The sequence below is a fragment of the Penicillium subrubescens genome, assembly GCF_028828155.1.
Source record: "Penicillium subrubescens strain IBT 31985 chromosome Unknown utg000006l_segment0_segment0, whole genome shotgun sequence".
In the NCBI taxonomy this organism is placed as follows: domain Eukaryota; kingdom Fungi; phylum Ascomycota; class Eurotiomycetes; order Eurotiales; family Aspergillaceae; genus Penicillium; species Penicillium subrubescens.
Genome location: NW_026643156.1, coordinates 461,659 through 487,227, shown reverse-complemented (window position 1 = coordinate 487,227; position 25,569 = coordinate 461,659). Strand labels below are relative to the sequence as shown.

At 49.2% G+C, this 25,569-nt stretch overlaps 13 protein-coding genes across 13 annotated transcripts; 7 read left to right on the top strand and 6 right to left on the bottom strand.

The window, feature by feature from the left end:
• Positions 1 to 1,043: 1,043 nt before the first annotated feature.
• On the bottom strand, positions 1,044 to 1,888 carry N7473_008717 (putative short chain dehydrogenase; the record flags this gene model as incomplete). Its single annotated transcript, XM_057154657.1, has 2 exons — positions 1,044 to 1,552; positions 1,603 to 1,888. The coding sequence occupies 2 exons, from the start codon at positions 1,886 to 1,888 to the stop codon at positions 1,044 to 1,046; spliced, it is 795 nt and encodes a 264-aa protein (XP_057005787.1).
• Positions 1,889 to 3,043: 1,155 nt separating this feature from the next.
• On the top strand, positions 3,044 to 3,483 carry N7473_008716 (uncharacterized protein; the record flags this gene model as incomplete). The annotated part of the gene is made up of 2 exons (XM_057154656.1): positions 3,044 to 3,103; positions 3,181 to 3,483. The coding sequence occupies 2 exons, from the start codon at positions 3,044 to 3,046 to the stop codon at positions 3,481 to 3,483; spliced, it is 363 nt and encodes a 120-aa protein (XP_057005786.1).
• A 447-nt stretch (positions 3,484 to 3,930) lies between these two features.
• N7473_008715 (uncharacterized protein) lies at positions 3,931 to 5,399 on the bottom strand (the record flags this gene model as incomplete). The annotated part of the gene is made up of 4 exons (XM_057154655.1): positions 3,931 to 4,264; positions 4,317 to 4,481; positions 4,523 to 4,815; positions 5,172 to 5,399. The coding sequence occupies 4 exons, from the start codon at positions 5,397 to 5,399 to the stop codon at positions 3,931 to 3,933; spliced, it is 1,020 nt and encodes a 339-aa protein (XP_057005785.1).
• A 568-nt stretch (positions 5,400 to 5,967) lies between these two features.
• Positions 5,968 to 7,383, top strand: N7473_008714 (uncharacterized protein; the record flags this gene model as incomplete). Its single annotated transcript, XM_057154654.1, has 1 exon — positions 5,968 to 7,383. The coding sequence occupies one exon, from the start codon at positions 5,968 to 5,970 to the stop codon at positions 7,381 to 7,383; it is 1,416 nt and encodes a 471-aa protein (XP_057005784.1).
• Positions 7,384 to 8,236: 853 nt separating this feature from the next.
• Positions 8,237 to 9,945, top strand: N7473_008713 (uncharacterized protein; the record flags this gene model as incomplete). The annotated part of the gene is made up of 3 exons (XM_057154653.1): positions 8,237 to 8,454; positions 8,504 to 9,472; positions 9,534 to 9,945. The coding sequence occupies 3 exons, from the start codon at positions 8,237 to 8,239 to the stop codon at positions 9,943 to 9,945; spliced, it is 1,599 nt and encodes a 532-aa protein (XP_057005783.1).
• Positions 9,946 to 10,689: 744 nt separating this feature from the next.
• N7473_008712 (putative C6 transcription factor) lies at positions 10,690 to 12,521 on the top strand (the record flags this gene model as incomplete). The annotated part of the gene is made up of 3 exons (XM_057154652.1): positions 10,690 to 11,550; positions 11,610 to 11,899; positions 11,957 to 12,521. 3 exons carry the CDS (start codon positions 10,690 to 10,692, stop codon positions 12,519 to 12,521), a joined length of 1,716 nt encoding a protein of 571 aa, XP_057005782.1.
• A 111-nt stretch (positions 12,522 to 12,632) lies between these two features.
• Positions 12,633 to 13,075, bottom strand: N7473_008711 (cupin domain-containing protein; the record flags this gene model as incomplete). The annotated part of the gene is made up of 2 exons (XM_057154651.1): positions 12,633 to 12,999; positions 13,050 to 13,075. 2 exons carry the CDS (start codon positions 13,073 to 13,075, stop codon positions 12,633 to 12,635), a joined length of 393 nt encoding a protein of 130 aa, XP_057005781.1.
• Positions 13,076 to 13,805: 730 nt separating this feature from the next.
• On the top strand, positions 13,806 to 15,025 carry N7473_008710 (zinc-binding alcohol dehydrogenase family protein; the record flags this gene model as incomplete). Its single annotated transcript, XM_057154650.1, has 3 exons — positions 13,806 to 14,079; positions 14,133 to 14,391; positions 14,443 to 15,025. The coding sequence occupies 3 exons, from the start codon at positions 13,806 to 13,808 to the stop codon at positions 15,023 to 15,025; spliced, it is 1,116 nt and encodes a 371-aa protein (XP_057005780.1).
• Positions 15,026 to 15,132: 107 nt separating this feature from the next.
• On the bottom strand, positions 15,133 to 15,606 carry N7473_008709 (uncharacterized protein; the record flags this gene model as incomplete). Its single annotated transcript, XM_057154649.1, has 1 exon — positions 15,133 to 15,606. The coding sequence occupies one exon, from the start codon at positions 15,604 to 15,606 to the stop codon at positions 15,133 to 15,135; it is 474 nt and encodes a 157-aa protein (XP_057005779.1).
• A 722-nt stretch (positions 15,607 to 16,328) lies between these two features.
• Positions 16,329 to 17,607, bottom strand: N7473_008708 (palmitoyltransferase YKT6). Its single transcript, XM_057154648.1, has 6 exons — positions 17,407 to 17,607; positions 17,273 to 17,331; positions 17,191 to 17,214; positions 16,759 to 17,128; positions 16,585 to 16,677; positions 16,329 to 16,533 (listed from the first exon to the last, which is right to left on the bottom strand). Exons 1-6 carry the CDS (start codon positions 17,425 to 17,427, stop codon positions 16,498 to 16,500), a joined length of 603 nt encoding a protein of 200 aa, XP_057005778.1. The 5' UTR covers positions 17,428 to 17,607; the 3' UTR covers positions 16,329 to 16,497.
• Positions 17,608 to 17,842: 235 nt separating this feature from the next.
• Positions 17,843 to 23,884, top strand: N7473_008707 (RNA helicase SLH1; the record flags this gene model as incomplete). Its single annotated transcript, XM_057154647.1, has 1 exon — positions 17,843 to 23,884. One exon carries the CDS (start codon positions 17,843 to 17,845, stop codon positions 23,882 to 23,884), a length of 6,042 nt encoding a protein of 2,013 aa, XP_057005777.1.
• Positions 23,885 to 24,012: 128 nt separating this feature from the next.
• Positions 24,013 to 24,636, bottom strand: N7473_008706 (uncharacterized protein; the record flags this gene model as incomplete). Its single annotated transcript, XM_057154646.1, has 1 exon — positions 24,013 to 24,636. One exon carries the CDS (start codon positions 24,634 to 24,636, stop codon positions 24,013 to 24,015), a length of 624 nt encoding a protein of 207 aa, XP_057005776.1.
• A 599-nt stretch (positions 24,637 to 25,235) lies between these two features.
• Positions 25,236 to 25,481, top strand: N7473_008705 (uncharacterized protein; the record flags this gene model as incomplete). Its single annotated transcript, XM_057154645.1, has 1 exon — positions 25,236 to 25,481. One exon carries the CDS (start codon positions 25,236 to 25,238, stop codon positions 25,479 to 25,481), a length of 246 nt encoding a protein of 81 aa, XP_057005775.1.
• Between the last annotated feature and the right edge of the window lie 88 nt (positions 25,482 to 25,569).

Sequence of the window (25,569 nt, the reverse complement as noted above, 5' to 3'; positions counted from 1 at the left end):
ATGGCAGATTCAGATTCCAGGAGGCAGATTGCTGAAGATTTAGATTCGATACACAGTGAGGGAGTGCCACCGTCTTGTGGGTGACATTTACCTTTCCAGATTCAGGTACATGCGCGCCGAAGCGAGGGGCGTCCAGCCGGCTTAGCTTGGTTAATCAGCAAGTTTCAAGTACGTCCTTAGGGACCTCCCTCGGAAGTTGGACGTTGAAACCTTCCTGGAACGAAATCAGGACATGTCACATGATTCTGGGCTCGAGAATGAAATGTGGGAGAATAATAATAATACTAATTGCTTGTCCCGTCGGCCTTCCTAAGTTGGGTTTAGCACGGTAGCACTCAATTATTTCTGACGGGGCCCAGCCTCCGCCCCATCCCTACCTAAAAACCAACCGTCTTAGCTATAGTAGGATATGACTGAATCTTATTGGATCGAATTGGTCCGCCCGAAAGGGCGTGATGCCAGTCATGGTGTCAAGGAGGCTTGACAAGTTCCCTCGGCGCATCCCGCGGCATGATGGGGACTCGACGGCGTTCCTCTGTTGTTTTGTCCGTTTTCTTCACTCTGAGAACCTTAGCGAGGCAAGCTGAATGAAAGTGGAGTTGTTATATGATGTGGATGGGGGGAAAGAAGAGAGTGGAATAAAGGCAAAGGAACTGAGATTTCTTGTACTAAACTCTCAAGGCGGAAAATAGAAATCCTAATTGATAGAGCTGCTTTCTCATCAAGACATCTTCGCCTTCCCATTGGACTCTCCTAGCACAGCACAATGACACTACCTGGATGTTCGGTTCCGCCCCTGCTTGTCACTCTTGCTATCCTCCTCTGCTTGCTTGACAAGACTATTGAACATTGCTTCAAACAAATTGCAGTCTTTAAGCGTTCGTGGGTCGGACAATTACTAATGCAGTTATGCAGCATTTACCCTTGCACAGGATGGCCGGGGAGAAATTATACCGAAGATCACGTCAATTCCGGTTTTATCTTCCAAGCTTGACTGACGAATAAATACCATTGTCGGCTTAATTCAGGCCCCCCGAAACTAATCACCATGGCTTCACCCCCGCGGCAGTCACAATCTTGCCAACCGAGTCGTCCCGCTCCCCCTCCACAACCTGCTTCAACAGTCGACCGCCAACACTCGGATGTTTAGCACCCATCTGGATCGCCAATTCTGGGACACCTCCAAGATTCGTCGCCAAGATACCCGGTCCCACACACCAGACCTTCACCCCATCCGCCATCAATTTGTGATTCCAGTCCAGCATCAACATATTCAGTGCCGTCTTGCTGCAGCGATATCCGATGGTTTCAAAGTCAAGTTTCTTCGGCCACCCAGCTGGCAATGGCGGAGTTGGGAAGTACTTCTCCCCAGCTTGATTGATCGCCGATAAGCCAGTGACAAAAATCAATCGCGGGTCCGCGGATTTGAGTAGGAGCGGCATGAAGGTTGCGGTCATGACGTGCGTGCCAGCCACGTTGATATTATAAGCGTTCGTGAAGCATTCACGGAGCGATGTTTTTCCACGAATGTAGTCGATGTCGAATGTGGCCCCTACAATGGTTATGAGTAGGTCGGTTTCTATCGGCGTCAGGCATACTTACCGGCATTATTTAGCAGCGCATCGATGTGTCCAACCTCAGATTGGACCTGAGCAAAGGCCTGATTGATCGATTCATCACTTGCGAGGTCGAGCTGGACTAGGTCGAGCGTGTTGGTTGCGTTTGGAGATTCTTGTCGAAGCTTATCAATCGCTTCCTTGCCCTTTTCAACCGACCGACTACCCATGAAAACATGGTAGGCTTTGTCAGATTCAAAGAAGGCCTTGACGGCTTCGTAGCCAAGTCCACCGTTTCCACCAGTAATCAAAATGACCTTGCGAGATGCCATGATGATTGTCTGCCTTGGCGATGAAGTTTGTAGCTGACCGAACCGAAACCGTTAAGCGCATTTATTGTCCTCTTTTATACTACTGCTTGAATTGCATTGCTTTCTACCGTGTCATTGTCCAAATACCGATAGTTCCGCTGTCAGATTCGTTGTAGTATACGGCATGGGGGCTGCCAAGACCTCAGGCGGAGATAACCAGTGCCGGGCCGGAGATAGCGTTTATCCTCACTGTCGGGTTTTGAGAATCGGGCTTGGAGTTTCCTTTCTCATGGATTCGATACAGTACGTAAGTAATATCAGCGGGAATCGGGCACAATCCAGTGGGATCTCCTGAGGAATTGAACTTGACTTCACAGGGGGGACCAAATCCGATCCAACGTCACATTATCAGACCCTTGAAGATGACTTATTGTCTGTGTACTGACATCCCCCCTTGACTGTCAGATTACGTTCATTTTCCTCTGTATTACCATTCTCATTACTGACGAACAGATTCTAGCTTACTGTACTCATGACACACATTATGTTTGCGTTCATTATTAGGGTACATTATCTAAGTCTATCCTCCTCACTGCTCATTTCCCCCTTCACCATCACACGTTCGGGCACGACTTCATGCAATTGCCCCGAGAAAGGGCCTTCTGTTCAACCTTTTCCTTAACCTTCGAAGGGAGCAGGACGAGCATCTTCTTCGAACTCTTAAAGTCCTCCTCATCCCATACCTTCTCAATATCCGCCATGGGCCTGGCCACAATCTCGTACGGGTCCTGCTGTAGGCGCTCCATGAGCACAAGCCCGGTTTGAAGCTGCTCTCTCATATTGGGGGTAGTCAGAAGCCAGAGCGCCAGAGACGGGTCGATGATTGTAATATTCTTCGCAGCGATCATGGCAGCGTCCAGAACAAATGGGTCACCTGCGCGAGGTCCCCAGGCAGGCGCGTACTTGATCTCCTTGGCTGGAAGAAGGCTGAAAAGAGTGCCATTGCCTGGAGCGTTGTTAATCTGGGTTAGGATTTGATTGCCGGTTTCTCCGCCCATGAAATCGAGCACGATGTCGATACCCTTCAAGTTAGGGATGCGAATGGGGTTTGTGATGTGGGCGCGAATATTCAGACCTGGGACGGTCATGAGAGCATCGTTATCATCTGAAATACCGATGATAGCAGAAGCGCCAAACCAGCGCGCGATGATCGCCGCGACTCGGCCGTTGCAGGTGGTGACACCGATGATCAGGACCTTGCGCTGTTGGCAGCCGTGGAGCAGTGACAAACTGGTGAGCCAAGGACCCAGTAGACCGGCAGCGCGGATGGGATCGGTATTCTGGGTAAGCTTAACGAGGTTCTCCTTGGAAAGGTTGATGCGTTCACTCAAGAGTCGGGGCCCGCGAGGGAGGACATAGTACATGTCACCGGTAGTTTTGTTCTGAACGATGCCCTCGGTGCTGGGATCGAAAGGGATGTTCTCGAAACTGGTGACGGGGTGTTCGTGGGCGGCGCGGTTTCGGACTTGTTGTGTGATGCCGACGGCGAGGACGTGTACTTGGATTTTGTTGTCGGTGGGATTTCTGATGTCTCCGTTCATGAGGGAGGGGGCTGAGCCCCGATTGGTGATTCTGGCGACTTTCATTTTCATTGTGCTGGTCGGAGGTGTGTTGTTAGGTGGGTGAGGGTTGGTGATGGAGCCGGTGGGTGTCGTGAGGAATGAGGAGGAGAGGGATGGGAAGAAAAGAAGAAGTTTGCTTGGTTGAGAGAAATGCGCAGATGTTGAAGCATCTCTCACTTGGGACTGGAGGTTTGCCTCTTTGGGATATTTGCTCCAGTCTGCGTGAGTTTCTCGCAATTTGTTTGCTTCGGGTGTCTACTCACACGCTTCCTATCCACACGCTATATCTATCCCCACCATAGGTTGGTCCCTAAAGATCATCGATTGCTAGATTTGATTGTAATTTCAATCCCCTATGCTTGAGAATGACCGCCGCTGGAAACTTCCATGAAAGCAAGAAAACCTATTTGGGGACATAGGAAGTTGTGTTATTTATTTTAGCTAAACTCTATGGGCATCAGCTTTATTTCCAACCTTGACTTTCGACCTCTCCTCCTTCATAGATGCTAAGAATCTATTCAATCCTTCCTCCAATGCCTCTTTGCCAACGGTGAATGTGATACGGAACCAGCCATACTGCTCCGGTACATAGACATGACCAGGGGCAATCATAACACCATTTGTCATGCAGATATCTGCAATTCTCAGCTCACGCTGTAGGTAGCCTGGAGCTTCGGGTGAGGCCACCTTCAAGCCGCTATAGTCTGACTGTTGTATAGATGATTTGGAGACCAGTAGGTAGCGTAGGTCGACCCAGATTAATAGGCCAGCATTTCTTGGCGCGGGTCAGTTTATGCCACAATCCACGATGGAATTATCGCACTTACATCTCGTAGTAGGGAATGCCATGCTTGGGAAAGAACGACGTTGCCGTCTTGTACCGGTTTACCATGAGCTCCCTCTTCTGGCTCGTAAATTGTCCCATCCACTGCTTGTCCTCCATCATAGTAGCCCAGGCATCTTGCAGAAGACGGGGTGACCACGAGAATACACTAGTAGCAAAGAACGTTAGCGAAGTGCAGTGAGAAGGTACCATTGTTGCAAGTTACCTAATGCTGGACATAGCACCCAATATGCCTTCATTTTTCGTGTAGACGAATCACATGCGTAGTCCATTGGCACAAAAGTCTTTTCTTGCGCCATAGAGCAATGCATGCGGAGTGAATCAATAACATCAACGAGATCCAGGGTGAGGATAGAGGTGAACGGAGTCGGCTTTGGAATTGCGGGGTTCAGGAAAATGGAAAATGCATAGATCTCGTCAGAGATAAAATGTAGATTGTTCCTACCACAGAAAGAGGCGGACTCGCGCAGTGCTTCAGGAGGCTGCAAATCCAGGTTAGTGTTGTAATCCGCTTCAATGGAAGGAAAGGGACGAATATAACACCGTCAGAGGGTTGCATGGGCTAGAGATCAGTTATGTTAGATAACCCGCTTTGAATTGTGATCAGGTTCTATTTGAAAAACAAAACCAGGCTCCCACACTTGAATTCGCATTCACTCTTGAGATCGAACTCTCTCCCGCACAAGACTTCGGCAACACCCACTGTGGCCGCCGACAATTCATTCCAATTACCGGTGGGACTGCCGAAGGCCCAGAGCTCGAAGCGACTATCCTTTCAGGTGGTGGTGACTGAAACGCTACCCGAGACTATGGGATTGGTCATTTATTCGCCAAATACACCCTTCTGGCCGAAGATGGGATTTTGATCAGCGTCACCAATGAGGGGACGATTAGGAATTTCGACTATGAGCCGAAGATAGAGGGTGATAATCCTAACGAAGCCAAGCAAGAGTCGAAATGGTATGCTGGGGCCAATCCAAGATTTGAGGTCGCAGAGGGCCCTCATGGCTGGTTGAATCGTACATTGTTCGTCGGAGACCTTCAGCCCTTGACCCGACCAAACCATGTCACAATTGATGTTTACTCTGTGGAATAAGAATTGCCTGATAATCCTGCGTTGACGGTAAAAAAGGAGGCAATATATACCCTCCAAGGCTGTTTACAAAATTCATGGATGATAGCGAGTTCTCCCTTCGCAATTCACTCTTGCCCAGTCTCTTTCCTCAATGTACATATTTGATCGATCAATGCGTGGACATCCGAGTAAAACATTTTGATGGACGGGCTTGCTGGGCAAGACCTGCTATGTTTTCTGATATCAGGGGAAAGTTAAGTGAAATAGGTCCTTTTTAGATTGTTATAAAAGGTTCAAATTAAGGTTTGGAACATCTAGATTCGACAATTCCAGCCGCAAAAAGTATCTGACGTCAGGACCAAAGCCTTCCTCGCCTTGGCCCCACTCAAGGCAACAGCAAGTGACTCAAGAAAAAAAAAACCACGCGACAAGAATAAAGAAAAGAGCTAGCGTTTGAATGAGTTCTCTGTATCAACTTTCGCCAGTTTTATTTAGGAAAAATCGCGCCTGTGACCCTCGATCGGGCTAACAACCCCCCGCGCATGGGACACGGTTCTCCATGAGCTCCAGCGGGCCTTTATTCGTCGCCCAAGAGGCGCTGTGTTTGTACGAAATCAGCACCATCTACAACTCTTGTCCGCGATACCTCTTCTACGCTCTCTTGATCGCAAGTTGTGTGACTCGATGGACAGGATGGCTCGCCGATGTCTTTCTGGGAGCTGCTGCCACATATGCTGGCACGGCCGCCATTGAGGCATTCATCCTAGTGGCTAGTCCACAGTCTAAACCAGAGCCGGCACCAGTCACTATTCCATTCATCTCTTATAACACAACCCTATTGAACGACTTTCCCCAATTGATTACAGAGACAACTCAAGTCATGATTCAGCCTGCTTCGCTCGAGATGGATGGCGATGCGGTACTTGCCATTGTAGTGACAGGGTACCTTGTCTTCTTGCCTCTACAATGCTGGTCTCGCATCCTGACCCATCAAAGAGCCCGAAATGTCTTATTCTATCTCTGGAACCTCTTGATGCTCGCGGGTTCAATCTGTGCCCTGGTCAACGCAACCAGGAAGTCCAATACCCCCACGCAATATATGTTCTGCTACCCTGGTCTCCCTCCTTATGATCAAACGTACAGCGATGGCTGGCAATCATCTTGGAGAACGTCAACATGGAATGAAAGTGTGTGGGAAACATTCTCTAACATAACTCGATGGAATCTTCTCGGAGATATCTGTTTCAACCCTTGCTTGAACTCCACCCAAGCCCTTCGCCAGTCGACATCACTGGAATCTTGGGTCGCGAGCAAAGATTCGGAGCTTGCGAATCCAAACAAATTCTGGAACAAGCTTGTGTACTCGAGAAGGTATATCTACAGCCTGATCGTACTTTGTCTTGTGTTAAATTTGGTTCACTTGACCTTCAAGTTTCTTCCGTACCGATCGCGCATTCCCTCTGCTCGGATTGTCGTTATCTGGAAAGAAAGGAAGAATATTTGGAACAGTTTCAAGGAAGAACTAAAAAATGCCCGATCAAAAGCCGAGGAGCAATCAGAATACAAAGAGGCAGGTCTCTCCAGCCATGTCAAAATATCGCTGTGGGGTCGTCTACGCCCTTTTTTCAGCTTGATATTCCTCAAAGCTTCCATGCGCGTCTCGGCAGATTTTGCAATTCTTTTCGGCCTTGTCTTTAGCATGATCATCAGTCCCTTCACTATCATTGCCTTTGTGGCTTGGGCAGAGTGGACTATATACAATGATGGACCTGCGCAAGAAAGTCCCCGACAAGTAGGACAGTGGTCTTACCTAGTATCGATTGGTCTGCTTCTAATCTCTGCTGCGATTTTGACACTCAAGTACCGTCTTGCAACGATATCTGAACTAGATGAGGAGATTGGAAATCTGAGGGATGGCCTGGAGAGGCTGGAGCAAAGAAAGGAGGAAAGACTGCGGTCGGAAACGGCCCCTTGACAGCATCAGAAAATCATACCGAGTATAGTTGATAATCAGGGTGAGAAAATGATGGAAGATAATTTATTTATTTCTTACGATTATATCGTAGGGTCAGGGTACGTCTATTTCTTCATACTAAAAAGGAATTATGATGGGTCCTGTTATCTGTGAGAGAGAATTTTCGACCATTCGGTGACTCTGTCTGAGATACTGATTTCATCATGAAAACATCTCTCAGGTTCCTAAGCTCACTTACCCCACACAAAATCGCGATTCTCATCCCGATATTGATCTGTGTTGCATAAGGCCTAGATCCGTGCTTTCAGTCAAACAATCTTCCAACTCTTCTTCCAAAGTCGCGTGATATCGCGAGAAATAAACTGACACACTCAGTGGCGTCCCAGCTGCAAATCTGGAGTCCGAAGCGGGACCCAGCCCCGCAAACCTCCACTAGCGGCCCCCGCAATTCGAGGAGAAGTTGAGCTCATCGCCTCTTCCTTATCCTGAGACATCTTGAACAAGTAGCCGATCACTTGGCAGCCATGGCATTCGTGCGGGGTGAGCCGCCTGCTAGGATAGTGATTGGCTCCGTCGGCAAATCAGTTGCAAAACCAGATGCAAAGAATCTGTCATGGCGTTTTCTATTTGATGAAGTCTATTTCCTTTGGCCTTGGACTTTAATCTTGGTTCTCGCTTAGAGATAGTGTTTGAATCACGGCCCGTCCAAGCTCATGTTACATCTCACAAGAGCCTCGGTGGTACTAACCACCCCTCAATGTCCGTGCTGCAATGGCGATCTTATATTATCGCTGTGAACCCAGGTCGTTTTCACCTCGTAGGGCATTATCCCTATTGTGATTCACTTTCCATCATGCAGGGCACTGGTATGAAACCAACTGAGGACTTTATCGAGCATGTATCGCCCGCAAATACAAACGACGATTCCCAGGCGGTTCATGTTCCTCTATGGAAATCGATGAAGAAATGGCCCAGAGTCATCGCGTACAACCTGGCCCTGAGCTCTGCCATCTTGCTGTATGGATATGATCTAGTTATCGTGGGAACTGTCTCAGCGATGCCAGCGTTCCAGTAAGTTTGCACCTTCATTGTGGAAAGGGCCTCGTCTGACCATCCAAAGGCATCGCTTTGGAGAGCGACTTGGTGCGAAATACATTATACCATCGATGTGGTTATCGTTGTGGAACGCGGCTAGTCCGATCGGAATGATGATCGGAGCCATCTTCGGTGGACATTTCCAGGATCGTGGGGGGCGCCGCCTGGCACTCGCGACAGGAAGCTTCCTCTCAGCCATCGCAGTCGCCATGTGCTATGTGGCAGATCTACCCGACGATATGGACTCTCGAAGAGGTTTATTCTTGGCTGGCAAGTTGTTCCAGGGTATTTGTATTGGCATACTCCTCTGTGTCGTCCAGACCTATATGTCGGAGGTTTTGCCAGTGCTGTTGCGAGGACCGATCATTGCCTTCCTGCCAATTTTCACCCTGTTGGGTCAACTAATCGGGTCCATCGTGGTCTACACATCTCTCAAGCACAAGGACGCAACAAGCTATCGGATCTGTTTCGCATCCCAGTGGCCTTTTTCAGCAGTCCCGTTTGTACTGGCTGCACTACTCCCTGAAAGCCCGACGTGGCTAGTTAGAAGGGGAAGATTGGACAAAGCGCTGAAAGCACAAAAACGACTCGATACTGCGCACATCGACTCGGCAGCCATTGTTGATGAGATACGCACATCGATCTTGGTCGAAGAGGAGGAGAGGAAGACACAGACTTACATGGATTGTTTCAAGGGCATTCACAAAAGGAGAACGCTGATCGTTGCATTTGCCAGCGCGCTTCCTCAGCTCTTCGGCCTGCAGCTACTCGCGAACGCATCCTACTTTATGCAAATTGTCGGCATGGGGTCTTCAAATAGTTTGATATTTTTGATTCTTGGAATTGGGCTCGGCCTGATTGCCAACGTTGTCAGCTTGTGGGCGCTGAATGGTTTCGGAAGAAGGTTCCTTTGCCTTGCAACTCTCGGCACATCTGTGGTTCTATGGCTCGCAATGGGCATTGCGGGATGCTTCGCAGGTGTGGTGACCATCTGGTGAGTCCCCAATGCTAAAGATATTCAAGCTTTTATTCAAACATTTCTAATCACATACCAGGTACACTGCTGTGACCATGATGATCGTCACCATGGTTTGTGGCCTAGGAATTTGGCCCGCATCTCACGTCGTCGCAGCCGAAACCTCGTCACTACAACTCCGTGCCAAGTCCCAAGGTATTGGCTGGTTTGTGAGTGGAATTGCGTCTGGAGTGTTTTCTATCATCTTGCCGTATATCTATAACGCAGACAAAGGAAACTTGAGAGCAAAGACAGGATTTGTGATGGCAGGATTCGCAGCGGTCGGAATGGTCGCAACTTGGCTCACCGTTCCTGAAATGAAGGGTCGTTCTCCTATGGAGATTGATCGCATGTTTGCGCTGAAACTTCCCACGCGATCATTTAAGCAGTGGAGGAGTGATGTTGTCCTGGAGAAGGATATGGTCACTGCGAATCAGGACGCAAGACCGTAGAATCCTATTTACCACTCGTTATGCCAATTCTAGTACAAGTTTCAAGTCAATGAATTCTATTCTCTTAATTAAATTCGGAACCAGGTTCTCAAATACGCGATCAAGAGCTTTCAGAGGGTTTTGTATGTTGAAAAGATCTGTGGGAGTACAGTGCGCCCTGTTTCAGTGACTCTCGTCGGATTCTTTGCAAGTCCCCAATAATATTATTGATTAGAAAACAATCGAGATCCAGTATCTAACCAGGAAGTTGTGATGGAGCTCGTATTGTTCTCCAGGAAGTGGTCTTGGAAATAAAAGGCTGAAGGAGGTGAGGCTCTTTCAAGGTTAATTCCCTTCACTGCAGGAATTAGTATATATAGTTGGCTGTACTAGAACAACCCTTGAGAGTGAGTACCTAGAAACACCCTGAAATGAGGTTGGCAATTTTATATGTTGATGATATATATCCTGCGATGTTTTTTCCGCGGCTTGTCTCGGAGAATTTCACCTTAAAGTCTTCAAGGTATTCGTCGATGGAATGAATCATGGAGTGGAAGCGCCAAGATTTTGTGGATGCGGATAGGCTATCTGGAGTAAAGTTTGTCCGTGCCGGAAGGGCCCACTTTACCTGGCCTTGTATTCTATTAGAACGACCTGCAATGAAGTAAGTTCATTGTATTTTCTTTGCTACTTAATTTCATAACAGCTTTATGATCCTGGAAGTTGGACCCAAGTAGGTCAGGCCCAGTGTAAGATCTTTTATTGATGGCTGAGGCGGAGGGCCAAAGTGCCCAGCCACATACGCGAGCCACTCGTTCCTCGCTCGCATGCGCACCGTGCCGTTACAAGCATCTACGCTGCGATGGCAAAATGCCAGCCTGCAGCCGCTGCACAGTCGATAAGAAAGAATGTACTTACCATGCATCGCGACGCCGGGGGAATCCAAGGCCAAAACAAACACAAGAATCTTCAACGACAACCATGTCGGACCGTTCCCCGGCACCTACCTTCGACAGCCAGGGATGTTTCGATCTTCCGCCAACCCTCACCCTGTCCGAAAATAATGCAGATCTGCCGCGACGAACTTCTGATTCGGTTCTGCTGGGCCTGTATTACGAATTTTTCCATGCAGCTCATCCGTGTGTTCTCCCTCGTCAATTTTTGAATATTTACTCCAAGGAAAGCGCAATTCAGCCACTACTACTTGTTTTGGATTACATCGGCTCTCTGTTCGCAACTTCAATACCTTCCAAACCGCTGCACCAGGATATAGAGATATACCTGGCAAGTATTCGGAGCAGGACACGCTCCATCACGGGGTTCGATGTGCAAGCTGTGCTCCTCTACTCAATCGCCATCTACTGGTGCAACGAGCCAGATACTGGCGTCGAACTCCTTGATGAAGCCATCCGGCTGGCATTGGAGCTTGGGATGAATCGACGAGAATTTGCCCAGGAAAATCACAAAAATGACCCAATCTTAGCCGAAAGCTGGCGGCGGACTTGGTGGCAAATCTACATTACCGACGCACACATTGCTGGCAGTACACATAAATTTCCATTTCGTTGTAGTCACATCGAAATAACCATTGATCTTCCTTGCGAAGAGCTTGATTACGCTTCAGGTGTGAGTGAAAATATACTATTTCAGAATCTGAGGCGAGAGAATTGACATTAAATCCATAGACTATTCCGAGGCCTAGATGTCTCCAAGAATATGATAACCGTGAATTCTTCTCCGATGATGAAGTGGGCTTCTCGTCCTATGCGGAACTCATTGGATTGACGAGGGGAATCGATCAAGCATTGTCTCCCGGAGCCACGTCTGATGTCCAGTTGTACTCTTCCATGTGCTCAAACGCTGATACAAGTGTTACCGCTTGGCATTCACTTCTCCCTAATTCCAAGAGAACTATTTTGCGTCCTGACGGCACTGTTGATGAAGTAATGTTTAAAGCAGAGTTCATCATGCATACGTCAGTTGTCATACCACTGAAGCTTTGGCATCAACAACTATGACTGATTCCATTTAGGTACACTGTCGAGATTCATCGGCCAATGTCATCACTTGCTTATAGTACTATCGAATCCGTATCCCGTTGCGCTCCACTGGCGCCAACGGATGCCTTCAATTGCAGCAATTCGGCCGAGCGCCAATTGCACACCATGAAATGCCTTGCAGCTATTGACAAACTCGATTACATTCTTACCCTTCCTACGAATATCAACACCCACTCACCATTCATCATCTGCATGCTAGCCAATGTTACCATTGCACATCTCTCAGCTTGTCGATTCGTCCTTCAGGGGGCAAAACGCACACGATGTCGGGAGAAGATACGGCTTACTACGGGAACATTGAAACGCTTGAGTGACCACTGGATACTGGGAAAACGAACATACCGGGAGATCGGTATCATTGCCCGGGAAATACTGTGCTTGATGGATAAAACGCCGGCAGCACGCGAACCAGTGATGGATCAATCGTTTTTTACACCATCGGTTGATCTGTCCTCACTTGCATTTTTACCCGGGCCGGACTTTGATTTTTGTGCATTTTTTGATTCGAGCATTACAGGTGGCACAGAACCGACCTAGCAGCTGGTCCTTTGAGATACCTGGCAAGCATTTGATTTATTATTTCAAACAATAAGCTATGCAAAGAAGTCACCAAGGAATCTGCTTCATATTGATGGCTATTTAGAGATATCAACGATATTCTTCATCAATCTGAATAAGCGCACCCATGCCATCGCGCTCCAAAACATCAGTGTCCAGAACTAGAGTAGCAATCAAGGTCGCAGGCTCAGTCTTGCTCGCATTGTCGCTGATACGGTGGTGGCAACCCGGCGCCTCAAACCAAGTCTCTCCAGCCTTGATGACCTTCATCGGATCATTGTTCATCTTGTTCAACAGCGTACCGCTGAAAACATATGCGGACACTGAGCTGCCGCCATGCCTGTGAGGCGGAGTTGACCCTTTTGGTGGAAATTCCACACGCAAGCCAACGATGCTTTTGCCGGGGCAATTCGCAAGTTTGTATTGGTAGATGATGTTGATGTCCGGCATCGGACGGCTGGGTATGTCATTAGCTTGCATGCAGATGATAAGAGCTTGTTCACTCACCTGGCATCATATGTTGGCTCTTCCATCTTGAGTATAGCCTCAAGTTATTCGTAATTGGCAGTGTTGGCAAGCTTGAATGTTGGTGTTGTGTACAGTTCCATGGTGGTTGGAATTTGCCTCGAATTTATAGCTGGATGGGTCTCTGAACATGGCTGTACTGAGCTCAATACGAACTCCAGTGTTTCGTAGAGCCGACGAATCCGAATAGCCTACGAGAATTTCTGTACCAGTCTTGAAAATGGGCCCCTTCGTGAGTGACTGTCACTCGCTCGTGGTATCCTTGGTTGAGCGACGCGGGTTATCTGATGGGGTAGGCTGTCTATCAATAGGCTATCACCGGATTCCTGGCACAGCCGTGCAACACAAAAGCTGCGCGAAACAAAGTCATCCAGTCTTGATTATTGATCCTTCTGGCTAATTGACAAGGGAAATCCTCTCTTTCTTGCCACCCGATACTCAGTCCTGAAATAAGCTAAGCACAAAGTAGTCGAAAATGTTCGGGTCCGGAAATCAATGACGAATCCCCCGTTCCGGAGAGATAGACTATGATAGCCTGTTCCCGATGCCAGTCATGTTCGCTGATCGGGCCGGCTGACTGTAATCCATCTGGCGAAAATTCGTACAGGCACAAGGTATTGCTTTATTTAAAGGGCCGAGCAAAAAACCGGTACCGAAGTTCATCTTGTCAAAGCAATCAACGGTCTTCGGCTTGCCTCCCTATACTACCGTTTCTCTTCTCATTGAATTACAATCACCATGGCACAAATCAAGATCCAGTCCGGAATCATTATGACTGGCATCGGAAAAGCTCAAATTGAGCACAACTTGGCAATTCCAGCGCCTGACCCAGGTCAAGTCTTGATCAGAGTACGAGCCATAGCACTGAATACCCCTGATTGGATGGCACTGGACTATTTCGGGAGACCGGGTGCGGGAATGGGCTTTGACTTTGCTGGTGAAGTTGTCGAAGTTGGAGCTAAATGCGAGATTTGGAAGATCGGGGACCGAGTAGCTGGATTTGTACATGCCTGTATGTCTTCTGCTCCCAGCCTCTTACTGATATTAACGAGAATCTGATTCTAGGTCATGCTGCCAACTATGCGAATGGTTCCTTTCGGGAGTATCTACTGGCAGATGCTGACCTTTTGATGCGCCTACCGGATCATCTATCATTTGCAGAAGCTTCAACATTAGGCATGGGGGTCAGTACCGCTGCCCAGGCGCTTTATCAGTGGCTTTCTCTGCCGCTGCCAGCCTGCGATGCAAAACCGTCCAACGAGACTGTTCTGATATATGGCGGAAGCACCGCGACCGGAAGCATTGCGATACAATTAGCGAAACTGTGAGTCGCTTCAATCCCATCTAACCAATTTCGTATGCTTAATGCCCAAAGCTCAGGACTCAAGGTGATCACAACCTGCTCACAGCAACATACCTCCTGGCTCCGATCGCTGGGAGCTGATGAGGTCATTGATTACCGTAACCCCAGCGCTACCGAGACCATCAGATCACTAGTGCAGAAAGACGGCCTGTACTCGATTCTCGACTGTATTGCGAGTACTCAAACGGCTGCTTTCTGTTATAAATGCTTCTCTGTGCCCCGGCATGCATCAGAACTGCCTCCGTCATTGATATATGCAGGACTGATGATACCACCAGAGGAACCACCACGCCCAAATTCCCTTCCACCATCTGCCGACATCCACAGTCTCTGGAATATTGTGTATACATGCTTTGGAAGACGCTTCACCATGGTGAAAGAGGAAATAGGACTGAAGCGAACGTGGGAGGCGTCAGCAAGTGACAAAGAGTTTATGGTCGCATTTTATCGGCGTGTCGAGGAATTTCTTCAAAACAAAATGTTACAGCCCATGCCTATTGAGATTCGTAAAGGGGGGCTTGTTGGCGCTCTTGAAGGGGTCTCCGAAGTTCGGAAGGGGGCTGTTCGTGGGAAGAAATTGGTTTATGAGCTATAGGATGGTCATACATGTTGTTTTATTGCTTTGCTTTCAGAGATGAGTGCTTCTCGATCTCACAATTATTGCCTCAGAGAAGCGTTGATTAATACATAAACTCTGTTCACCTAAATGTACAGAGAAAACAGAAGTGCGACAAAACTGCCGACAAGCGGGAATGCGCCTGGGTATTGACAACCGCTCGAGCCATTCTTCTTGTCACTACTGCCGCTGCTAGTAGTACTGGTTCCACCAGGCTTAGTAACGTTGTTGACGCCAACAGTTCTGGTCCAAGCAGGCTTGGACCTATCCGTATTGAGCTCGTCGGAATGATAAGAATCGATGGTTCCATCGAGGGTAATTGTCATCTTAGCCTCGACAATGACTTCCCCATCGCAAAAGTTTTGATTCTTGGGACTCTCATCACAGCCCTGAACAGCTTGGATGTAAGCATTGAGGGTGAGCTTAGCTGTCTTGCTGTCGAACACAACGTCGAGAGTTGGGTCTGGGTAAGAAACGTTTGAGCCCATACCGGGCCAGTAGTAGTTGGAAATCATGTAAGCCGTCCAATCGATGTCCTTCGTTCCATTGCAGGATGTCATGTTGAACTGTATGGGGTAAGTTGTCTCAAAGGTGGCTTCGCTTCCGTATTGGGTAAAGGTACTCGAGACGTTGTAGGGCGCTTTGTTAGTTTCTGCAAGAGTGAGGTTGAAGTCATCGTGTTCCGTGAAAGAGGAATTCCAGGAATAGGCAGGTATGTAGACCAAGTTATTAAATATAATAGCCAATGAACCTGTCAACTCACAAAGAAGAGAACAGCCCCCAGTCCCAAGGCATTTACTTGATTTGCTCGCTCGCGTTCAGCGAGCTAAAATTGAAATCCACATCCCACAAGGTCAGAAAAGCGCTCAGGGGATTGTTGCCAATATTGTATTTGCTGCTCCGTGAGAGCCAGGATGGTGTCGTGTTTAATGTCGAATGTCTTTCCCTTCAAATTTGGGCACCATGTGGCGTCACTCCCTTGCTCCTGCGCAGCGATGCCGCTGAAGGGCTGAATCTCGATGGTCGTAGAACCATTGTAGTATCTAGAAAACGTCAGCAATGGATTTTTGAAGCAAGACACTTTGAGAAACTCAGGATGCAACCGAATGGTATAGACCATTCATGGTCACATTGTCCGGTCGGAAGTTCAAGGAAGAATCGTAATATGCATCGCTTGCTGCAGTGACTCCTGTTGCCGAGGCCACTCCCAAGGCCATCAGCCGGGCTACGAAAGAACCTCGCATGTTGTTCTGATTTCAAACGAATCACCCGCCTTGTCGAGGGGCAAGAGAATGAAGAAGAAGAAAGACAAGGAGCGCATAGGCAGCAGCTGATCCAAAGAATTACACAAAATCATCAAATGCATAGCTTCGAGGTTTGATTACATGAATAAATTCGAACCCAAGAGAAAAACACAATCGCTATCGCATCGAACTCCAGCGTATGACAATCTACATAACAACGCAGCAAGAGTTCTGCTTCTTGGCCTAGAATGGTATTAGCAGATGGAGTCTAGGTCTTTGATGTAGAAAACATACCTGGGTATAGAACATCTTACTCTGGGCGGACAGACCATCACTTTTGGCGACCAACGAGTCGATCTTCTCACCACGCTCCAACACACTCTCAATCTATATAAGGATCAGCATGGGACCTCAATGTGTATAGTCATATAGGAAAGCATGATGTTTATAACCAGCCGAATGACGTACAGTCTTGTGCAGCACAATCTTAGTCTCATCCAGCTCTTGCTGAATCTTCATGATGCTGTCGGCCTGACTGGGGTCCTGGTATTTGACAATATACTCCTTCAGCTGTGGCAGCGGGCATGCGTTCTCGCGGAGGGAGGGGTCGGAGAAGGATGTGCGAGGGTGCTTGGCGAGGAACTCGTCGACAATCTTGGACAGAAGCTGGTGCGCAACGAGCGCGGGGTACTCGCCATCGGTGACGATAACACCGGCGACACCTTCGGTGCGACCGTAGGCGTGGAAGGTGTATGACTTCTCCTCAATGTCCTGGCGCTGCCCGGGCTTCGTTCGCTCTGCGACCGTCTTGGTGAAAAGCATCATGAACTCCTCATAGCTATGATATCGTGGTGGTTAACAACGGAAACAGATGGGCTTCGAAGATATCTATAGGCATACTTTTGACGAGTGAATCGAGAGAAGCTATGAGCAGTTAGTTTGCATGATCATTAGAAGTAGGCGACCGGCAGTAAACACCTACCTGGTAAGGTCCTTCTCTCCGCATAGCTGGAGCGCAGGCTGAGTATCGTTCCGGAGAACCTATCATAGAAGCAAGAGATAAGTCCATAGCCTCAAATCACCCGACAGGGTAATCATTTCGACGAAGATACATACGCCCATATAGAGAACCTTCATGGTGGCGGGGAAGGTCGAGAAGCTCGCACAAAGAACGGTGGATGGTGAGCGTGGGAGATGGGGACAGGCAAAGGTGTTAAGTATCGTAAAACCTTGGGTGTCAAGGCTCTAGGCGGAAAGATTATCGTTCAAAGCGTCAGCTGCGCGTGGTCGTGTTAAAGGAGGTCGGGAATCGGGGTGCGCTGGAGGGCCAACTCCCGATAGCCGCGATGATGGCACAGGGTCTCCGCAATGGCGGCCTGAGGCAGCAGAACCCACACCGCCCAACCGGCCGGTCGAGCCCTGCAGCGGAGCCCTATTGCCTTCTTGGGACCCCGTTAGTTAGCCTATGTCTTAAACCCCGCCAGTTTTCCAACCTCTCTTCCTTTCCTTCATTTCCTTTCATATCTGAGAGAATTCCAAATCATTCAACAGCATGGATAATATAGCAGCAACCGAGTCGCAATGGCTCGCTCAACTGGCTGCGATGCGCCAAGCCATCGCCGACCTGAAGCTCCCGAAAGACCTCCCCCGCGATTCGATCAGCTATGGCAGCGACATGGAACTGGATCTCGACGACGAGTACTCCTCCCCCGGAACGGTGGACGATGTCTGGGATATTATCAGCTCCGATGACGAGACGGATAGCGGTCTAGATGACTATCACGAAGTGAACGAAATTCCCGCGCCTCAAATCACGGCCTACGATCGGAGTTGGTTGGAAAACAAATGTCTCGATGTTGCCATGAGGAACCCTCATATGGATGCAGCGGAGCTATCCCAGCAGATTATTGCGGCTTTGGCGACCGATAGTGACGATGCGGAGCTGCAAATGGCCCTCGCCGAAATTGTTGGATTCGATGACTTAGACCTGGTCATTGAGCTTATTGCGCATCGGGAGGAAATACTATCGGACAAGCCTCAGCGAGTGGAGGCCCAAACAGACGGACTTGCCGCAGGAAGACTTCAAACTCGAGCAGAACGTGAGCAGGCTCTACGGGAGCGTGACTTCCAGCATAAGAATGCTCCTTTGCTGGCGGCACAAACTCGATCTGAGCCTCACTACCCGCATGTGTTCAAGCTCCATACGTCTGGTAACCTTCTCTCTGCCAACGGGAGGAAATACGGTCTGCCTGTTGGAAGCAGAGAAATCGAGGAGCCGAAATATACGGAGTTCGAAATTCCAGCCTCTAGTGTCGGAGCAGTGCGACCGAACCAGAAGCTGGTGGAAATTGCTGGGTTGGATGGTCTCTGCCGAGGAACATTCAGTGGCTACAAGGCTCTGAACCGCATGCAGAGCTTGCTGTACGAAGTTGCCTACAAGACAAACGAGAACATGCTCATCTGTGCGCCTACCGGTGCTGGTAAAACGGACGCCGCTATGCTTACCATTCTCAATGCGGTTGGGAAGAACACCTCACCCAATCCGCTGGAGCAACCGGACGCGACCGAGTTCACCGTCCAAGTGGACGATTTCAAGATTGTCTATGTTGCTCCCATGAAGGCCCTGGCTGCGGAAGTCACTGAGAAGCTGGGAAAGCGCCTAGCTTGGCTTGGAATCCAAGTTCGCGAACTTACTGGTGATATGCAGCTAACCAAGCGGGAAATCGTCGAGACTCAAATCATTGTCACCACCCCTGAAAAATGGGATGTGGTGACTCGCAAGAGCACTGGAGACACAGAGCTTGTGCAGAAGGTGCGGTTGCTCATCATTGACGAAGTCCACATGCTTCATGATGAGCGTGGTGCCGTTATTGAATCGCTGGTCGCCCGAACTCAACGTCAGGTCGAGAGTACCCAGTCGTTGATCCGTATCGTCGGTCTTTCCGCCACACTTCCAAACTATGTCGACGTGGCAGATTTCCTCAAAGTCAACAAGATGGCTGGCTTGTTCTTCTTTGACTCATCCTTCCGTCCAGTGCCTTTGGAGCAGCACTTCATCGGAGTCAAGGGCAAGCCCGGATCTAAACAATCCAGGGAGAACATTGACACGGTTGCCTTTGAAAAGGTTCGCGACATGGTGGAGAGAGGGCATCAAGTCATGGTTTTCGTGCATTCGCGCAAGGATACGGTTATGACTGCTCGGATGTTGAAGCAAATGGCTGCGGAAGATGGGTGCGAGGATCTGTTCAGCTGTCATGATCACGAGGATTACTCCAATGCTCTACGGGATATGAAACATGCGCGTGCCCGTGAGCTTCGCGATCTCTTTGCTAGCGGCTTTGGAACACATCACGCTGGTATGAGTCGCAGCGACCGGAACCTCATGGAACGCATGTTCTCTCAAGGCTTGATCAAGGTCCTCTGCTGTACAGCTACACTCGCATGGGGTGTTAACTTGCCGGCTGCCGCGGTAGTCATCAAGGGAACCCAGCTGTACAACCCCCAGGAGGGTAAATTCGTTGACCTCAGCATTCTCGATGTGCTGCAGATCTTTGGTCGTGCTGGTCGCCCACAGTTCCAGGATACCGGTATTGGCTTCATCTGCACCACCCATGACAAGCTGCAACATTATCTGTCTGCCGTCACTGCACAGCAGCCGATCGAGTCAAAATTCTCGAGCCGACTCGTTGATAATCTAAATGCCGAGATTTCCTTGGGAACTGTAACCTCTGTCTCCGAAGCAGTACAGTGGCTGGGCTATTCATACCTGTTTGTTCGCATGAAACGCGAGCCTCGAAATTATGGCATTGAGTATGCCGAGCTTCGTGATGACCCGATGCTGGTGCAAAGACGCCGGCAGTTGATTATCCAAGCTGCGCAGACTCTTCAAAAGAGCCAGATGATCATCTTCAATGAGAAAACCGAGGACCTCAAGGCCAAGGATGTCGGTCGCATCGCGAGTCAATATTACGTGTTGCAAACAAGCATTGAAATTTTCAACGATCAGATGCGTCCCCGGTCGGGCGAAGCTGATGTGCTAAGGATGATCAGTTTGAGTGGTGAATTCGACAACATTCAGTCCCGCGAAAGTGAATCGAAGGAACTGCAACGCCTCAGGGATGAAGTCATCCAGACCGAGGTCGAAGGAGGAAACGACACCCCACATGCAAAGACTAACATCTTGCTCCAATCCTACATTTCTCGTGCTAGGATCGAAGACTTCGCTCTAGTTTCCGATATGGGCTACGTTGCACAGAATGCGGCTCGTATCTGTCGTGCGCTGTTCATGATCGCCCTGAACCGACGTTGGGGATACCAATGCCAGGTTCTGCTGTCTTTGTGCAAGTCAATTGAGAAGCAGATTTGGCCTTTCGATCATCCATTCCACCAATTTGATTTACCACAACCTGTTCTGAGGAACCTCGATGAAAGGCTGCCCACATCATCCATTGAGTCGATGCGGGAGATGGAACCGACTGAGATTGGACAGCTTGTTCATAATCAAAAGATGGGCAAGGTTCTTACGAAGCTCTTGGACAATTTCCCTACGCTCAGCGTCGAGACGGAGATTGCGCCTCTCAACCGCGATGTCCTTCGCATTCGCCTTTCCATATACCCCGAGTTTAGTTGGAATGACCGCCATCATGGAGCTTCTGAGTCCTTCTGGGTCTGGGTCGAGAACTCCGAGACTTCGGAGATATATCATCATGAGTATTTCATCCTCAGCCGCAAGAAGCTTTACCATGACCACGAGCTCAACTTCACCATTCCATTATCTGATCCCCTGCCGAGCCAGATCTACGTTCGCATTATCTCTGATCGCTGGCTGGGTGCAGAGACCGTCAGCCCTGTGTCTTTCCAGCATTTGATTCGCCCAGACACGGAAAGTGTATACACCGATCTGCTGAACCTGCAGCCGCTCCCCATCTCTGCTCTTCAGAATCCAATCCTGGAGGAAGTCTATGGCCAGCGGTTCCAGTTCTTCAACCCTATGCAGACTCAGATCTTCCATCTGCTATATCACACTTCAGCCAATGTCCTTCTTGGATCGCCCACCGGTAGTGGAAAGACCGTGGCCGCTGAGCTGGCAATGTGGTGGGCATTCCGCGAGAAGCCCGGATCCAAGGTTGTGTACATCGCCCCAATGAAGGCCCTGGTGCGCGAGCGTGTCCAAGATTGGCGTAAACGCCTAACGGGTGCGATGGGTCTGAAGCTTGTGGAGTTGACCGGTGACAACACCCCGGATACGCGCACCATTCGAGATGCAGATATCATCATTACGACTCCTGAGAAGTGGGACGGTATCTCTCGTAGTTGGCAGACCAGAGATTACGTGCGCAAGGTCAGCCTTGTGATCATCGACGAGATCCATCTCCTGGGAGGTGACCGTGGTCCTATTCTGGAAATTATTGTGTCTCGTATGAACTACATTGCCTCCCAGTCCAAGGGCTCTGTCAGACTCATGGGTATGTCCACTGCCTGTGCCAATGCCAGTGATCTTGCCAATTGGCTTGGTGTCAAGGAGGGACTATACAACTTCCGCCACTCCGTCCGTCCAGTCCCTCTCGAGATTTTCATTGATGGATTCCCCGAGCAGCGAGGCTTCTGTCCTCTGATGCAATCCATGAACCGTCCTACATTCTTGGCCATCAAGAACCACTCTCCTGAGAAACCGGTGATCGTCTTTGTTGCATCTCGTCGACAGACCCGTCTTACTGCCAAGGATCTGATCAACTACTGTGGTATGGAAGACAATCCTCGCCGCTTTGTCCGAATGTCTGAAGATGATCTTGAGTTGAACCTTGCGCGCGTCAAGGACGATGCCCTACGAGAATCTCTCAACTTTGGCATTGGCCTGCATCATGCAGGTCTGGTGGAGTCTGATCGACAGTTGGCCGAGGAGCTTTTTGCAAACAACAAGATCCAGATTCTGGTTGCAACCAGTACTCTTGCATGGGGTGTCAATCTTCCAGCTCACCTTGTTGTGGTCAAGGGCACCCAGTTCTTCGACGCCAAGATCGAGGGCTACCGCGACATGGATTTGACTGATGTTCTCCAAATGCTTGGTCGTGCCGGTCGTCCGCAATTCGACAACTCTGGTATTGCCCGTATTTTCACTCAAGACTCGAAGAAGGCCTTCTACAAGCATTTCCTGCACACTGGCTTCCCAGTCGAGTCTACGCTCCACAAGGTCTTGGACAACCATTTGGGTGCCGAAGTTTCTGCTGGAACGATCGGGACGAAGCAAGATGCGCTTGATTATTTGACCTGGACATTCTTCTTCCGCCGTCTCCACAAGAACCCATCTTACTATGGCCTTGAGATTTCCGCCGAAGAACAGAACACGATGGCAGCTCAGGCTACCGCTCAAGAGTTCATGATTGATCTAGTTGACAAGTCGCTCAATGACTTGGCCGAGTCGTCCTGTGTGCTCGTGAATTCTGCCACTGGCGAAGTCGATTCTACCCCCTTCGGCAAGATCATGAGTTACTACTACCTCTCACACAAGACCATTCGGTACTTGATGTCCCATGCAAAGCGTGAGCCTACCTTCCAAGATGTTCTAAGCTGGATGTGTTCTGCCACCGAATTCGACGAGCTGCCCGTCCGCCACAATGAAGATCTCATCAACGCTGAGTTGGCTCAGAATCTGCCACTGTCCACTGAGTCTATGGGTGATATCCCAATGTGGGATCCCCACGTCAAGGCCTTCCTATTGCTACAAGCGTATATGTCTCGCATCGACCTCCCCATCTCCGATTACGTCGGTGACCAAACATCCGTTCTGGATCAGGGTATTCGTATTATCCAGGCCTCTATCGATGTCATGGCTGAGCTTGGATATATTCCCGCGTGCGAAATGTTTGTCACTCTTCTGCAGTGCATCAAGTCTGCCCGTTGGCCAGAGGATCATCCACTGTCTATTCTGCCTGGCATTCCAGTCGAAAAGCCGCCTCGCGGGCTTCCATCTTCGCTTGCCAAACTGTCTTCGCAGCCCAAGTCTGCCTTCTTCGATTTGGCGAAGAAATTCAATCTTCATCCTGGATTCACCAAAGCGGCTCCTTACCTGCCGAATCTTTCTGTCCTTGTCAATGGTATCACTGCGAAGGGATTAAGTGTCTCTATCACTCGTCGCAACCCATCTGCAAATGCGGATCACCGCATCTACGCCCCTAAGTTCCCGAAGCCACAAACTGAGGGTTACTTCCTCATCGTCTGCAGTGCTCGTCCAGATGGATCGGATGGCGAGTTGCTCGGTCTGAAACGAATTTCATGGCCATCTTCCAGGCAGAACGGTGACTACAAGTCTCGCGGGGGTGCTGGTGCTGGTTCCAGTCGCGGCGGAGGCTCTCATGGCAAAGCCCGCGGAGACAATGGCACACTTAATGTCCGCTCGATTGTCAAGTTCCCTGCCGGTCCCTTGGCTGAGTCTTTGTCACTGACTACTGGTGGGGTCACTCGGGTTAATGTCAAGGTCATCAGTGACTGTTATCCTGGCATGATATGGGCACTGCCTAATGTGGAGGTTGAGGTGGCATCAAGTGCACCGACCCAGTCGGTTGAGCCTTCTTCTAGTGTGAGCCTCAAAGGCTGATCTTGTATATACTTAGATGAGGCTATATACATCTGCGTATGACTAGCATTTACTGTTCCTCGCCTCAGGCAATAATTAGACTCATTGATCCGTTGGCTCATTACGTATCGCCGAAGTACACCGTTCACTTATAGCACGATGCACTTCGAGGATCCAATCTTCCGGTGCTTTCGAGTCGAGTCCCCGGTATCCCCGAGAAAAAGTATCCCAACGACAGTTCGAAGAAGTTCTGCAATATTCTCGTCGGTTTCCGCAGAACATTCGAAGTAGCCAGCCAAACGATTCTTCTTCGCATACTGCCGGAGCTGTTCAGAAGCTTTCGTCAAGGTCTTCGTGGATCTCGCATCTTCCTGCTTCTTTCGCAGATCATTCCGACACCCAACTAGAATAAGAGAAGCATCTTTACCCTTGGGCGATTTTTTGGAAATCAAATAATCCACTCTATTCTCAACTTCCCACCGAGTGTCATCCACGTACTCGAGAGCGAAGCAAAACAATACGAGGGTTGTCTTTGGATATGCGAGCGGCGTGAGCCTTCCATACGTTGAATACGAGTTTTCCCAAAAATCAATCAACCCAGACTCGGGACTTTGGATTTCAATTGACGTGATAGGGCTGGGTTCGCCAGAAAAGTATTCTTGAGGCTTGACTTTGCCGTGATAGTGAGCTGTTGCGTATTCGGAGAGGGCTGCGATGAGGCGTGTTTTCCCACAGGCTGATATGCCGTCGACGGTAACTTTGCGGCGATTCATTTTACACAGCTGAATGTAACCAGCCGGCGGTCATGAACCCAGTCGGTGGGTAGTTTTGAGGACTGATACGAAGAAGAATGCTGACCGTGAGGGAATTTTAGGGAGGGGAAATGTTGTGAGAGTCGTGCAGACTCAACATTACGAGGTCACCTGATGTGCGGGCAGTAGATGATTCACAGCTATGCAGTTTCAACCGCACTATAGAATTCTAAACTTTAGGTAGTTCATCGCAGCCTAGGCTATTAATACACATAGTTTGCTAGGTTACATTTCAGCTCTGGGTCTAAGCTCAGCTTAATGTTTTAGGTAGCAATCCAGCCTAAATGTCAAATGTTGCTTGATTTTGTATCGCACTGAATACGAGATCGCAAACCTTCCCTTGCAGATCCTTATATGGAAAATGATCTGCTTGTCTGTTTATAGATTAGGGGTTCTCTAGGAATATCTATGGTAAGGAAAGATCTCTTGCTCTTCACACTTGGTTCTTATTTCGCCAGCCTTTTTCCGAACGGACACTCAGCAATTGGCTCTTTCTCCAATCCTCAACCAAGATGAAATCATTCTATATCTCGTTCTTGCTCTCTCTAGCTCCATCAGCTATGGCTGCCGTGGGAGGTCGTTGCTCTAACAACTGGGGCGCGGACTGTATCTGTCTGGACCAAGACGTCTGCAGCGGTCAATATGGTGGTCAGCCATACACAGGCAGCCCTGGAAATTACCCTTGCCCCTCTGACCCAGCCAATGTCATGGCCTGTGTGATCAACCCCTGCCCAAACGTTGGTGGCGACACGGGCTGTCGCTGGAATGATCCTGGTGTATGCGGGAGTGTTCTCTCTGGTAAATGAGATCCCCTTACCCAACCTAGGTTGGTTTAACATAAACTGACGTATTATACGCAGACCCCGTTTGCCCAGGTGGTAATGGCTTTGCCTG